This window comes from Salvelinus fontinalis, chromosome 9 (genome assembly GCF_029448725.1).
Source record: "Salvelinus fontinalis isolate EN_2023a chromosome 9, ASM2944872v1, whole genome shotgun sequence".
Lineage (NCBI taxonomy): Eukaryota > Metazoa > Chordata > Actinopteri > Salmoniformes > Salmonidae > Salvelinus > Salvelinus fontinalis.
The window spans coordinates 11,945,719-11,961,361 of NC_074673.1; the positions used below are offsets into that span (position 1 = coordinate 11,945,719).

At 51.5% G+C, this 15,643-nt stretch overlaps 1 protein-coding gene across 1 annotated transcript; it reads left to right on the plus strand.

Annotated features, from left to right (window-relative positions):
• Positions 1-2,802: 2,802 nt before the first annotated feature.
• Positions 2,803-8,329, plus strand: LOC129862950 (neurotensin/neuromedin N-like; the record flags this gene model as incomplete). Its single annotated transcript, XM_055935053.1, has 2 exons — positions 2,803-3,036; positions 7,863-8,329. Coding segments are annotated over 2 exons (381 nt in total), but the record flags the coding sequence as incomplete, so codon positions are not given.
• Positions 8,330-15,643: the final 7,314 nt, after the last annotated feature.

The window sequence follows — 15,643 nt, forward strand, 5'->3', positions numbered from 1 at the left end:
TCACGCACGCATATACACACGCACACACACACACACACACACACACACACACACACACACACACACACACACACACACACACACACACACACACACACACACACACACACACACACACACACACACACACACACACACACGCACACGCACACGCACACGCACACACACACATATAATGGGAATTGAATTAAAAACGGTTTAAATTCATTCAGGTATTACATAATTATTACTTCTTCTATAAGGGTATTTATCATGGAACTGGAACTAGTGGAGCCTGGAGACTGATTACCTGAGCTAATAACATTCAGATTGTCTCTGACAGCAACATAGCGCCGTGCGGCCGACACGCACACACACACACGCACCCACACACACTCCCTACTCCCCACTCTGAGTCTGATAATGAGGAGGACACACTGAGACATGACTATGACAAATAAACTCTGTGATTTATGGTTTATAAGGTTCCTTGGAGGGCTGATTGTAATAATAGGTCGCCAGATGAGTGATGGAGTGCTCAAGAAGACACTGGATAGACACTGTTGTATTAGACAGTATTGTACTAGACAGTGTTGTATTAGACACTTGTCTTTTCCTTTTTCCTCTTTAGATTATACACACATTACACATGTTTCCTCTTTAGATGATACACACATTACACATGTTTCCTCTTTATATTATACACACATTACACATGGTTCCTCTTTATATTATACACACATTACACATGGTTCCTCTTTATATTATACACACATTACACATGGTTCCTCTTTATATTATACACACATTACACATGGTTCCTCTTTAGATTATACATACATTACACATGGTGCCTCTTTATATTATACACACATTACACATGGTGCCTCTTTAGATTATACACACATTACACATGGTTCCTCTATAGATGATACACACATTACACATGGTTCCTCTTTAGATTATACACACATTACACATGGTTCCTCTTTAGATTATACACACATTACACATGGTGCCTCTTTATATTATACACACATTACACATGTTTCCTCTTTAGATTATACACACATTACACATGGTTCCACTTTAGATATAACACCCATTACACATGGTTCCGTTGGGGATAAATTTGCTAATATCTGTTGAAATAGGTTGACTATTGTTTCCATGACACTTGTTGGTGATCTTATTTGGCAGCTGTTTGACAGGCCATAAAAAGACAACTGCACAAATGATCAGTGGTGTTAAACAACAGTTTATTATTTCATTAGTATCTGTCATGTCAATTTTTTACTGCTGCATGTATTCCCACATATTTTACTAAACAGAAGAGAAAAGAGTGGAATTAGAACAGGGAATTAGACGGAAGCTCGCGTTGAAATTCAAAGGTCATTTCCGACATTTACAGTGTTTACCGTGAGCCGACATTTACAGTGTTTACCGTGAGCCGACATTTACAGTGTTTACCGTGAGCCGACATTTACAGTGTTTACCGTGAGCCGACATTTACAGTGTTTACCGTGAGCCGACATTTACAGTGTTTACCGTGAGCCGACATTTACAGTGTTTACCGTGAGCCGACATTTACAGTGTTTACCGTGAGCCGACATTTACAGTGTTTACCGTGAGCCGACATTTACAGTGTTTACCGTGAGCCGACATTTACAGTGTTTACTGTGAATGCAGTCTCCGCTGACGCAGGAACATTGCCATTAAATTTTCGTTGAGCTGTTTCAGTCAATCAATTGGTGAGTAAGGTGAGATTAACTTATTCTGGATAAACCAGTAGCCAGTGTCTTAAAGGAATAGTTCATTTAATAATGGCTGATGTAGTAATCTAGCCAGTGGATAATCTCGGCACCCATAACTGTCATGAAAGACTAGCCATTGACAGACAATTCAATAGAAATGGGGACGGACATTTAAAATGGCAGTTAGTCACACTGCTGGGGATGCAGGCATTATTGGACCATTCCTGCACCATAAACACGGGATCCGTCCCTCAGTCCCTCATTGATTAAGTGACACTGAGCGAAAAGATACTGACGAAGGACGAGACACAATTAAAAGTGAACCTACCACTCGTCTCAACTCAATGTGTCAATAAACTGTTCATTTGAAAGTAAACAATACCTCATTTGTAATTGTAGGGTTTTCTAAATGTTAATATTGTCAGGAACTCACAACACTATCCAGCCAGACCGAGGCGTCCTTTCTGTCTTGTCTCTGGAGTGGTTTATGGCTCAGACTGCTCGGTACGATACATATCCACTCTGTGCCATTTCTCCCCCCTGGCCTATAAAATCCATATGTAATATCTAACAACTCCTCTCTCAACAATGGCGATGGCAAGAAATAAAAGTGCTATCCTTTACCATCTATAAAAGCAAAGCTGATAGGTAAGATGGGGTTTGAGGTGATTTAGAAGCTCCAATCTTATATTCCTTATGACTCTGTTCATCATTGTCAGTGACGGCCGGGAGTGAGTCTGGGCTGTGCGCTGTTAGGGAGTCGGCCCACGCACAGGGGTCCCCACAGGCAGCGGCAGGGGCTTCACACCATCCAATACCACACGCTCAAACTAGATTATGATACAGCTGGCTTGGAGCTAGATAAGGTTAAGATCTGATCTGTTGCCATGAATTGTGAGAGGGAGCAGAAAGCACAGTTATGCACACACACACACACACACACACACACACACACACACACACACACACACACACACACACACACACACACACACACACACACACACACACACACACACACACACACACACACACACACACACACACACACACACACACACAGTCTTAATTATTTCTTATCGTCTCCCACATGAAACAGAGCAAGCAGAACGCCCCCTACTGGCGTGTGTCCCTGGTGAACGTGTGCAGGATGGTGAACAGCCTGATAAACAGCCGGTTGTGGAGAGAACAGGGGGAGTATAACACTGGGGAGGAGCTGGGGGAGAGGCTGGCCTCCCTGCCGGAGCCCTTGGATGAGCTTCTCGATCTACAGCACATCTGCAGAGTACTGCAGCCCCGAGAGGTGAGGGACGGACACAGGGATGCATGCATACATACTGTACACTGGGATATACATACGCTAAGGACTGGATTCAGAGGTGTCGGAGGTGGAACTGAATTAGAGCTGTCAAATCCACAAGTGGCTCGTTGCGTTACGAACACTGCCATTGGGTGCAACGAAACCACACCCGACTATAATCCAACAAATCCCATGCAGACGCGTTACAAGTTCAAACACTCGAATTAGACTGACAGACTACAATCCCCCCATCCAAATTAACATGAAAACATGCATTAGCCTCACATCAACGGTTTGACATTTGAGAGTCATTATTTCTACACTGCTCAAAAAAATAAAGGGAACACTTAAACAACACAATGTAACTCCAAGTCAATCACACTTCTGTGAAATCAAACTGTCCACTTAGGAAGCAACACTGATTGACAATACATTTCACATGCTGTTGTGCAAATGGAATAGACAAAAGGTGGAAATTATAGGCAATTAGCAAGACACCCCCCAAAACAGGAGTGATAGCCTGACTGCCATTAGGTACCGAGATGAGATCCTCAGACCCCTTGTGAGACCATATGCTGACACATGCACATTTGTGGCCTGCTGGAGGTCATTTTGCAGGGCGCTGGCAGTGCACCTCCTTGCACAAAGGCGGAGGTAGCGGTCCTGCTGCTGGGTTGTTGCCCTCCTATGGCCTCCTCCATGTCTCCTGATGTACTGGCCTGTCTCCTGGTAGCGTCTGCATGCTCTGGACACTACGCTGACAGACACAGCAAACCTTTTTGCCACAGTTCGCATTGATGTGCCATCCTGGATGAACTGCACTACCTGAGCCACTTGTGTGGGTTGTAGACTCCGTCTCATGCTACCACTAGAGTGAGAGCACCGCCAGCATTCAAAAGTGACCTAAACATCAGCCAGGAAGCATAGGAACTGAGAAGTGGTCTGTGGTCACCATCTGCAGAATCACTCCTGTTTTGGGGGGTGTCTTGCTAATTGCCTATAATTTCCACCTTTTGTCTATTCCATTTGCACAACAGCATGTGAAATGTATTGTCAATCAGTGTTGCTTCCTAAGTGGACAGTTTGATTTCACAGAAGTGTGATTGACTTGGAGTTACATTGTGTTGTTTAAGTGTTCCCTTTATTTTTTTGAGCAGTGTACCATGGATAGAGCCTACACAGTCTAGTACCGTTTTGAACTAACGCAGGAGGGATAATAAGGAAGGGAGTGGTTTGTGACATAACACAGGAGCCACTCCCTGATTTGTCAGCTCATACCACAGGTACACCTCCATTACCGTCAAAACATCAGCTCGATCTGATTGAATCAGGCCACATACAGGGATGACCATACCAACACCTACAATGACAGAGGCTGATACACAGCAAAGAGAGCAATTTTCCCCATTTGAATAGAAAACACATACACACTTTGCATACACACATACAGAAAACAAGCACAGGGATGAGTGTTGTAGGTCTACAGAGAGCAGTGCGCACACAAAGACATATAAACAGGGCCACACACGTATCGCTCACCCACGATGAGCATCCATCCCTGGGCCCTGCACAGCGCTAAATACCCACGATGAGCATCCATCCCTGGGCCCTGCACAGCGCTAAATACCCACGATGAGCCTCTATCTCTGGGCCCTGCTCAGCGCTAAATACCCACGATGAGCATCCATCCCTGGGCCCTGCACAGCGCTAAATACCCACGATGAGCATCCATCCCTGGGCCCTGCACAGCGCTAAATACCCACGATGAGCATCTATCTCTGGGCCCTGCACAGCGCTAAATACCCACAATGAGCATCTATCTCTGGGCCCTGCACAGCGCTAAATACCCACGATGAGCATCTATCTCTGGGCCCTGCACAGCGCTAAATACCCACGATGAGCATCTATCCCTGGGCCCTGCACAGCGCTAAATACCCACGATGAGCATCCATCCCTGGGCCCTGCTCAGCGCTAAATACCCACGATGAGCATCTATCTCTGGGCCCTGCACAGCGCTAAATACCCACGATGAGCATCTATCTCTGGGCCCTGCACAGCGCTAAATACCCACGATGAGCATCTATCTCTGGGCCCTGCACAGCGCTAAATACCCACGATGAGCATCTATCTCTGGGCCCTGCACAGCGCTAAATACCCACAATGAGCATCTATCTCTGGGCCCTGCACAGCGCTAAATACCCACGATGAGCATCCATCCCTGGGCCCTGCACAGCGCTAAATACCCACAATGAGCATCTATCCCTGGGCCCTGCACAGCGCTAAATACCCACGATGAGCATCCATCCCTGGGCCCTGCACAGCGCTAAATACCCACGATGAGCATCTATCTCTGGGCCCTGCACAGCGCTAAATACCCACAATGAGCATCTATCTCTGGGCCCTGCACAGCGCTAAATACCCACGATGAGCATCTATCTCTGGGCCCTGCACAGCGCTAAATACCCACGATGAGCATCTATCCCTGGGCCCTGCACAGCGCTAAATACCCACGATGAGCATCCATCCCTGGGCCCTGCTCAGCGCTAAATACCCACGATGAGCATCTATCTCTGGGCCCTGCACAGCGCTAAATACCCACGATGAGCATCTATCTCTGGGCCCTGCTCAGCGCTAAATACCCACGGTGAGCATCTATCTCTGGGCCCTGCTCAGCGCTAAATACCCACGGTGAGCATCTATCTCTGGGCCCTGCTCAGCGCTAAATACCCAAGATGAGCATCTATCTCTGGGCCCTGCACAGCGCTAAATACCCACAATGAGCATCTATCTCTGGGCCCTGCTCAGCTCTAAATACCCACGGTGAGCATCTATCTCTGGGCCCTGCTCAGCGCTAAATACCCACGATGAGCATCTATCTCTGGGCCCTGCTCAGCGCTAAATACCCTTCTCCATTACGTTGATGTGCACACTGTCAGCTTCTCCATCACGTTGATGTGCACACTGTCAGCTTCTCTATCATGTTGATGTGCACACTGTCAACTCCACAGCTCATCACACATCATGATCGAGGTCTCTTCAGCCTGACTGTACAGATTACCTGTTTTCTCATGCATGGAAGAAAATACACTAAACCCTTGTTTGAACCACAGCTGCATACAGTAGGTACAAACCAACCATTATCTGGTGTCAAAAATATTTTTATTATATCTGCGCTCCAAATGGCACCCTATTCTTTAAAGTGCACTACTTTTGACCAGAGCTCTATGGGCCTTGTCAAAAGTAGTGCACTATACAGGGGAACATAGGGTGTAATTTGTGTTTTCATGGCCTTATGCACCAACAGTGGCTCATTACAAAGCCTATTCCCCCTCAGGAGACTGAAAAGATTTGGCATGGGTCCTCAGATCCTCAAAAAGTTCTACAGCTGCACCATCGTGAGCATCCTGACCGGTTGCATCACCGTCTGGTATGGCAACTGCCCGGTCTCCGACCGTAAGGCACTACAGAGCGTAGGGCGTACAGCCCAGCTCATCCCTTGGAGCGCAGTTATAATAATAATAACTGGCAGATTCATTAAATAGTACCCGCAAAACACCAGTCTCAACGTCAACAGTGAAGAGGTGACTCCGGGATGCTGGCCCTCTAGGCAGAGTTCCTCTGTCCAGTGTCTGTGTTCTTTTGCCCATCTTAATCTTTTCTTTTTATTGGCCAGTCTGAGATATGGATTTTTCTTTGCAACTCTGCCTAGAAGGCCAGCATCACAGAGTCACCTCTTCACTGTTGACGTTGAGACTGGTGTTTTGCGGGTACTATTTAATGAAACTGCCAGTTGAGGACCTAGACTTGGCACTCCAGTACCGCTTGTTGTGCTGTAGCAGAGAGAACAGTCTATGACTACGGTGGCTGGAGTCTTTGACAGTTGAGGACTTGTTGAGGACTTGTGAGGCGTCTGTTTCTCAAACTAGACACTCTAATGTACTTGTCCTCTTGCTCAGTTGTGCACCAGGGCCTCCCACTCCTATTTCTATTCTGGTTAGAGACAGTTTGCGCTGTTCTGTGAAGGGAGTAGTACACAGCGTTGTACGAGATCTTCAGTTTCTTGGCAATTTCTCACATGGAATAGCCTTCATTTCTCAGAAGAAGAATAGACCAGTTTCAAAAGAAAGTGCTTTGTTTCTGGCCATTTTGAGCCTGTAATTGAACCCACAAATGCTGATGCTCCAGATACTCAACTAGTCTAAAGAAGGCCAGTTTTATTGCTTATTTAATCAGAACAACAGTTTTCAACTGTGATAACAGAATTACAAAAGGGTTTTCTAAGGATCAATTAGGCTTTTTAAATGATAAACTTGGATTAGCTAACACAACGTGCCATTGGAACACAGGAGTGAGTGTTGCTGATAATGGGCCTCTGTACGCCTATGTAGATATTCCATAAAAAATCTGCAGTTTCCAGCTGCAGTAGTAATTTACAACAATAACAATGTCTACACTGTATTTCTGATCATTTTGATGTTATTTTAATGGACAAAAATGAGCTTTTCTTTCAAAAACAAGGACATTTCTAAGTGACCCCCAACTTTTGAACGGTAGTGTACATGTACATTTTACCTCAATTACCTCGACTAACCGGTGCCCCCGCACATTAACTCTGTACCGGTACCCCCTGTATATAGCCTCGCTACTGTTATTTTACTGCTGCTCTTTAATTATTTTTATTCTTATTTTTTACTTATCTATTTTTTTTACTTAAGACTGCATTGTTGGTTAAGGGCTTGGAATTAAGCATTTCACTGTAAGGTGTACCTGTTGTATTCGGTGCATGTGACAAATAATATTTGATTTGATTATTCTGTTTTTCTTTACAGCTGCTTGACAACTCTCAAGAGTACCTAGACGCTGATCAAAACAGTGACAACCCGCTCAAAAGGAAATCACCGTATATTTTTAGGAGGCAAGTGAAAAACACCAAAGCTCGGAGGCCGTACATCTTGAAGCGAGGTACATTCTACTGATCCACCCCCGGGAGGAGAAAGAAAGACTCTATACATTCTGTGGATATGTGACCATACGTGCTCTCTGTTGTACTGTTATTACTGATGTTTCCGCAGTGTTTTGTCCATACAGATGATATCTCAAACCTGTGTCTGTCACTATAGGTCTCTACTCACATTCTAGGCCCAATCCTGCTCCAAAAAGAGAGGACCGTTTGAAATAAAAGCAAACAAAAGCAGTAAGCAAATGTGTATCTTTTGAGAGACTTTATATTTACTATATTTGTTCACTCCATGTGTTTTCTTTCCAATGTGATTAAACAATACATATTTAAAAACCACTAAGACGTGACAGTGTTTTTTCAGAACTCTAGCTGTTTATAACAGCAGACATCAGGAGACTGAAAAGATTTGGCATGGATCCTCAGATCCTCAAAAGGTTCTACAGCTGCACCATCGAGAGCATCCTGACCGGTTGCATCACTGCCCGGTATGGCAACTGCTCGGCTTCGACCGCAAGGCACTACAGTGTGTACGACCCTGTAAAGGCAGTCAATGTTGTTCTCCTCCTCAGACGAGGAGGAGCATGGATAGGACCAAGATGCGGATTGAGGGAAATAAGCCATCTTTTAATGACAACAGCAAACAAGACACTACAAAACTACAAAACAACAAATGTGACTAACCTTCAACCGTCCTGTGAGGACACAGGAACAAACACCCACAAAACCCCAGTGAAACCCTGGCTGCCTTAGTATGACTCTCAATTAGAGACAAACGATACACACCTGCCTCTAATTGAGAATCATACCAGGCCGAACACAAAAACCAACCTAGAAATACAAAACATAGACTGCCCACCCAAAACACACGCCCTGACCAAAAACACATACAAAAACAACATAAAACAGGTCAGGACCGTTACAGAACCCCCCCCTCAAGGTGCGAACGCCGGGCGCACCAGCACAAAGTCCAGGGGAGGGTCTGGGTGGGCAGTTGACCACGGTGGTGGCTCAGGCTGAGGGCGAGGTCCCCACCCCACCATAATCAATCCCCGCTTCTTTATCCCCCTCCCAATGACCACCCTCCCACTAACACCACCTAAATGAAGGGGCAGCACCGGGATAAGGGGCAGCACCGGGATAAGGGGCAGCACCGGGATAAGGGGCAGGTCCTGGCTGAGGGACTCCGGCAGGTCCTGGCTGAGGGACTCCGGCAGGTCCTGGCTGAGGGACTCCGGCAGGTCCTGGGCTGAGGGACTCCGGCAGGTCCTGGGCTGAGGGACTCCGGCAGGTCCTGGGCTGAGGGACTCCGGCAGGTCCTGGGCTGAGGGACTCCGGCAGGTCCTGGGCTGAGGGACTCCGGCAGGTCCTGGGCTGAGGGACTCCGGCAGGTCCTGGGCTGAGGGACTCCGGCAGGTCCTGGGCTGAGGGACTCCGGCAGGTCCTGGGCTGAGGGACTCCGGCAGGTCCTGGGCTGAGGGACTCCGGCAGGTCCTGGGCTGAGGGACTCCGGCAGGTCCTGGGCTGAGGGACTCCGGCAGGTCCTGGGCTGAGGGACTCCGGCAGGTCCTGGGCTGAGGGACTCCGGCAGGTCCTGGGCTGAGGGACTCCGGCAGGTCCTGGGCTGAGGGACTCCGGCAGGTCCTGGGCTGAGGGACTCCGGCAGGTCCTGGGCTGAGGGACTCCGGCAGGTCCTGGGCTGAGGGACTCCGGCAGGTCCTGGGCTGAGGGACTCCGGCAGGTCCTGGGCTGAGGGACTCCGGCAGGTCCTGGGCTGAGGGACTCCGGCAGGTCCTGGGCTGAGGGACTCCGGCAGGTCCTGGGCTGAGGGACTCCGGCAGGTCCTGGGCTGAGGGACTCCGGCAGGTCCTGGGCTGAGGGACTCCGGCAGGTCCTGGGCTGAGGGACTCCGGCAGGTCCTGGGCTGAGGGACTCCGGCAGGTCCTGGGCTGAGGGACTCCGGCAGGTCCTGGGCTGAGGGACTCCGGCAGGTCCTGGGCTGAGGGACTCCGGCAGGTCCTGGGCTGAGGGACTCCGGCAGGTCCTGGGCTGAGGGACTCCGGCAGGTCCTGGGCTGAGGGACTCCGGCAGGTCCTGGGCTGAGGGACTCCGGCAGGTCCTGGGCTGAGGGACTCCGGCAGGTCCTGGGCTGAGGGACTCCGGCAGGTCCTGGGCTGAGGGACTCCGGCAGGTCCTGGGCTGAGGGACTCCGGCAGGTCCTGGGCTGAGGGACTCCGGCAGGTCCTGGGCTGAGGGACTCCGGCAGGTCCTGGGCTGAGGGACTCCGGCAGGTCCTGGGCTGAGGGACTCCGGCAGGTCCTGGGCTGAGGGACTCCGGCAGGTCCTGGGCTGAGGGACTCCGGCAGGTCCTGGGCTGAGGGACTCCGGCAGGTCCTGGGCTGAGGGACTCCGGCAGGTCCTGGGCTGAGGGACTCCGGCAGGTCCTGGGCTGAGGGACTCCGGCAGGTCCTGGGCTGAGGGACTCCGGCAGGTCCTGGGCTGAGGGACTCCGGCAGGTCCTGGGCTGAGGGACTCCGGCAGGTCCTGGGCTGAGGGACTCCGGCAGGTCCTGGGCTGAGGGACTCCGGCAGGTCCTGGGCTGAGGGACTCCGGCAGGTCCTGGGCTGAGGGACTCCGGCAGGTCCTGGGCTGAGGGACTCCGGCAGGTCCTGGGCTGAGGGACTCCGGCAGGTCCTGGGCTGAGGGACTCCGGCAGGTCCTGGGCTGAGGGACTCCGGCAGGTCCTGGGCTGAGGGACTCCGGCAGGTCCTGGGCTGAGGGACTCCGGCAGGTCCTGGGCTGAGGGACTCCGGCAGGTCCTGGGCTGAGGGACTCCGGCAGGTCCTGGGCTGAGGGACTCCGGCAGGTCCTGGGCTGAGGGACTCCGGCAGGTCCTGGGCTGAGGGACTCCGGCAGGTCCTGGGCTGAGGGACTCCGGCAGGTCCTGGGCTGAGGGACTCCGGCAGGTCCTGGGCTGAGGGACTCCGGCAGGTCCTGGGCTGAGGGACTCCGGCAGGTCCTGGGCTGAGGGACTCCGGCAGGTCCTGGGCTGAGGGACTCCGGCAGGTCCTGGGCTGAGGGACTCCGGCAGGTCCTGGGCTGAGGGACTCCGGCAGGTCCTGGGCTGAGGGACTCCGGCAGGTCCTGGGCTGAGGGACTCCGGCAGGTCCTGGGCTGAGGGACTCCGGCAGGTCCTGGGCTGAGGGACTCCGGCAGGTCCTGGGCTGAGGGACTCCGGCAGGTCCTGGGCTGAGGGACTCCGGCAGGTCCTGGGCTGAGGGACTCCGGCAGGTCCTGGGCTGAGGGACTCCGGCAGGTCCTGGGCTGAGGGACTCCGGCAGGTCCTGGGCTGAGGGACTCCGGCAGGTCCTGGGCTGAGGGACTCCGGCAGGTCCTGGGCTGAGGGACTCCGGCAGGTCCTGGGCTGAGGGACTCCGGCAGGTCCTGGGCTGAGGGACTCCGGCAGGTCCTGGGCTGAGGGACTCCGGCAGGTCCTGGGCTGAGGGACTCCGGCAGGTCCTGGGCTGAGGGACTCCGGCAGGTCCTGGGCTGAGGGACTCCGGCAGGTCCTGGGCTGAGGGACTCCGGCAGGTCCTGGGCTGAGGGACTCCGGCAGGTCCTGGGCTGAGGGACTCCGGCAGGTCCTGGGCTGAGGGACTCCGGCAGGTCCTGGGCTGAGGGACTCCGGCAGGTCCTGGGCTGAGGGACTCCGGCAGGTCCTGGGCTGAGGGACTCCGGCAGGTCCTGGGCTGAGGGACTCCGGCAGGTCCTGGGCTGAGGGACTCCGGCAGGTCCTGGGCTGAGGGACTCCGGCAGGTCCTGGGCTGAGGGACTCCGGCAGGTCCTGGGCTGAGGGACTCCGGCAGGTCCTGGGCTGAGGGACTCCGGCAGGTCCTGGGCTGAGGGACTCCGGCAGGTCCTGGGCTGAGGGACTCCGGCAGGTCCTGGGCTGAGGGACTCCGGGCAGGTCCTGGGCTGAGGGACTCCGGCAGGTCCTGGGCTGAGGGACTCCGGCAGGTCCTGGGCTGAGGGACTCCGGCAGGTCCGGGCTGAGGGACTCCGGCAGGTCCGGGCTGAGGGACTCCGGCAGGTCCTGGCTGAGGGACTCCGGCAGGTCCTGGCTGAGGGACTCCGGCAGGTCCTGGCTGGACGGCTCTGGCAGGTCCTGGCTGGACGGCTCTGGCAGGTCCTGGCTGGACGGCTCTGGCAGGTCCTGGCTGGACGGCTCTGGCAGGTCCTGGCTGGACGGCTCTGGCAGGTCCTGGCTGGACGGCTCTGGCAGGTCATGGCAGGACGGCTCTGGCAGGTCATGGCAGGACGGCTCTGGCTGGTCATGGCAGGACGGCTCTGGCTGGTCACGGCAGACTCTGGCTCTGGCTGGTCACGGCAGACTCTGGCCGGCTGAGACGCACTATAGGCCTGGTGCGTGGTACCGGAACTGGAGGTACCGGGCTGAGGGCACGCACCTCAGGGCGAGTGCGGGGAACAGGAACTGGGCACACTGGACTCTCGTGGCGCACTCTAGGCCTGGTGCGTGGTACCGGAACTGGAGGTACCGGGCTGGAGACACGCACCATAGGGAGAGTGCGTGGAAGAGGAACAGGGCTCTGGAGATGCACTGGAAGCCTGGTGCGTGGTGTAGGCACTGGTGGTACTGAGCTGGGGTGGGAAGGTGGCGCCGGATATACCGGACCGTGAAGGAGGACACGTGCTCTTGAGCACCGAGCCTCCCCAACCTTACCAGGTTGAATGGTCCCCGTAGCCCTGCCAGTGCGGCGAGGTGGAATAGCCCGCACTGGGCTCTGCAGGCGAACCGGGGACACCACCTGTAAGGCTGGTGCCATGTACGCCGGCCCGAGGAGACGTACTGGAGACCAGATACGTTGGGCCGGCTTCATGGCACTCGGCTCGATGCCCAACCTAGCCCTCCCAGTGCGGCAAGGTGGAATAGCCCGCACTGGGCTAAGCACGCGTACTGGGGACACCGTGCGCTTTACCGCATAACACGGTGTCTGACCAGTACGACGCCCTCTTACTCCACGGCAAGCCCGGGGAGTTGGCTCAGGTATCCAACCCGGCTTCGCCACACTCCCCTTTAGCCCCCCCCCCCCCCAAGACATTTTTGGGTGAGCCTCTCGGGCTTCCAGCCTCTCCTATGTGCTGCCTCCTCATACCAGCGCTCCTGGGCTGTGGCTGCCTTCCTCTCCTCCCGAGAGCGGCGATTCTCTCCAACCCTTCCCCAGGGTCCCTTTCCGTCCATGATCTCCCAAGACCATTCCTCCTGTGTCCAGTGCTTTAATTCCTTTTCTCTCTCCTCAATCCGCTTGGTCCTGTTATGGTGGGTGTTTCTGTAAAGGCAGTCAATGTTGTTCTCCTCCTCAAACGAGGAGGAGCATGGATAGGACCAAGATGCGGATTGAGGGAAATAAGCCATCTTTTAATGACAACAGCAAACAAGACACTGCAAAACTACAAAACAACAAATGTGACTAACCTTCAACCGTCCTGTGAGGACACAGGAACAAACACCCACAAAACCCCAGTGAAACCCTGGCTGCCTTAGTATGACTCTCAATTAGAGACAAACGATACACACCTGTCTCTAATTGAGAATCATACCAGGCCGAACACAAAAACCAACCTAGAAATACAAAACATAGACTGCCCACCCAAAACACACGCCCTGACCAAAAACACATACAAAAACAACATAAAACAGGTCAGGACCGTTACAGACCCAACACATGACAGGGACCATGCTTCCTGCCATCCAGGACCTCTAAACAGTGCCTTGCAAAATTATTCATCCCCCTTGGCACTTCTCCTATTTTGTTGAATTACAGCAATTGAAATAGATTTTTATTTGGATTTCAAGTAATGGACATACACAAAATAGTCCAAATTGGTGAAGTGAAATGGAAAAAAAATCACTTGTTTCAAAAATGTAAAAAAATAAACAAATATTGGAAAAGTTATGCGTGCATATGTATTCCCCCCCTTTGACATGAAGCCCGTAAATAAGATCTGGTGCAACCAATTACCTTCAGAAGTCACATAATTAGTTAGATAAAGTCCACCTGTGTGCAAACTAAGTGTCACATGATCTGTCACATAATCTCAGTATATATACACCTGTTCTGAAAGGCCTCAGTGTCACGATCGTCTTGCTGAGAGAGAGAGGACCAAGGCGCAGCGCGTGAAAAATACATCTTCTTTTAATGAAGGAAAAAAACTAACACTTACAAAAAATGAACAAAACAAACGATCATGAAGCTAAACAGAACTAAGTGCACACATGCACACATGCAACATAGAACATAGACAATTACCCACAAATCCCAAATGCCTATGGCTACCTTAAATATGGCTCTCAATCAGAGACAATAAACCACAGCTGTCTCTAATTGAGAACCAATCTAGGCAGCCATAGACATACAAAACACCTAGACAAGACACTGCCCCATTAAACGTACAAACCCCTAGACAAACCAAAACACATACATCCCCATGTCACACCCTGACCTAACTAAAATAATAATGAAAACAAAGATAACTAAGGCCAGGGTGTGACACCCAGAGTCTGCAACACCACTAAGCAAGGGGCACCACCAAGCAAACGGCACCATGAAGACCAAGGAGCTCGCCAAACAGGTCAGGGACAAAGTTGTGGAGAAGTACAGATCAGGGTTGGGTTATAAAAAAATATTCAAAACTTTGAACATCCCACAGAGCACCGTTAAATCCATTATTAAAAAATGGAAAGAATATGGCACCACAACAAACCTGCCAAGAGAGGGCTACCCACCAAAACTCATTAATCAGAGGCAACAAAGAGACCAAAGATAACACTGAAGGAGCTGCAAAGCTCCACAGTGGAGATTGGAGTATCTGTCCATAGTACCACTTTAAGACGTACACTCCACAGAGCTGTGCTTTACAGAAGTGTGGCCAGAAAAAAAGCCATTGCTTAAAGAAAAAAAGAAGCAAACACGTTTGGTGTTCGCCAAAAGGCATGTGGGAGACTCCCCAAACATATGGAAGAAGGTACTCTGGTCAGATGAGACTAAAATTGAGCTTTTTGGCCATCAAGGAAAATTCTATGTCTGGCGCAAACCCAACACCTCTTATCACCCCGAGAACACCATCCCCACAGTGAAGCGTGGTGGTGGCAGCATCATGCTGTCAGATGTTTTTCATCGGCAGGGACTGGGAAACTGGTCTGAATTGAAGGAATGATGGATGGCGCTAAATACAGTGAAATTCTTGAGGGAAACCTGTTTCAGTCTTCCAGAGATTTGAGACTGGGACGGAGGTGCACCTTCCAGCAGGACAATGACACTAAGCATACAGCTAAAGCAACACTCGAGTGGTTTAAGGAGAAACATTTAAATGTCTTGGAATGGCCTAGTCAAAGCCCAGACCTCAATCCAATTGAGAATCTGTGGTAGGACTTAAAGATTGCTGTACACCAGCGGAACCCATCCAACTTGAAGGAGCTGGATTAGTTTTGCTTTGAAGAATGGACAAAAATCCCAGTGGCTAGATGTGCCAACCTTATAGAGACATACCCCAAGAGACTTGCAGCTGTAATTGCTGCAAAAGGTGGCTCTACAAAGTATTGGGGGTGTGAATAGTTATTAAGTACGCTCAAGT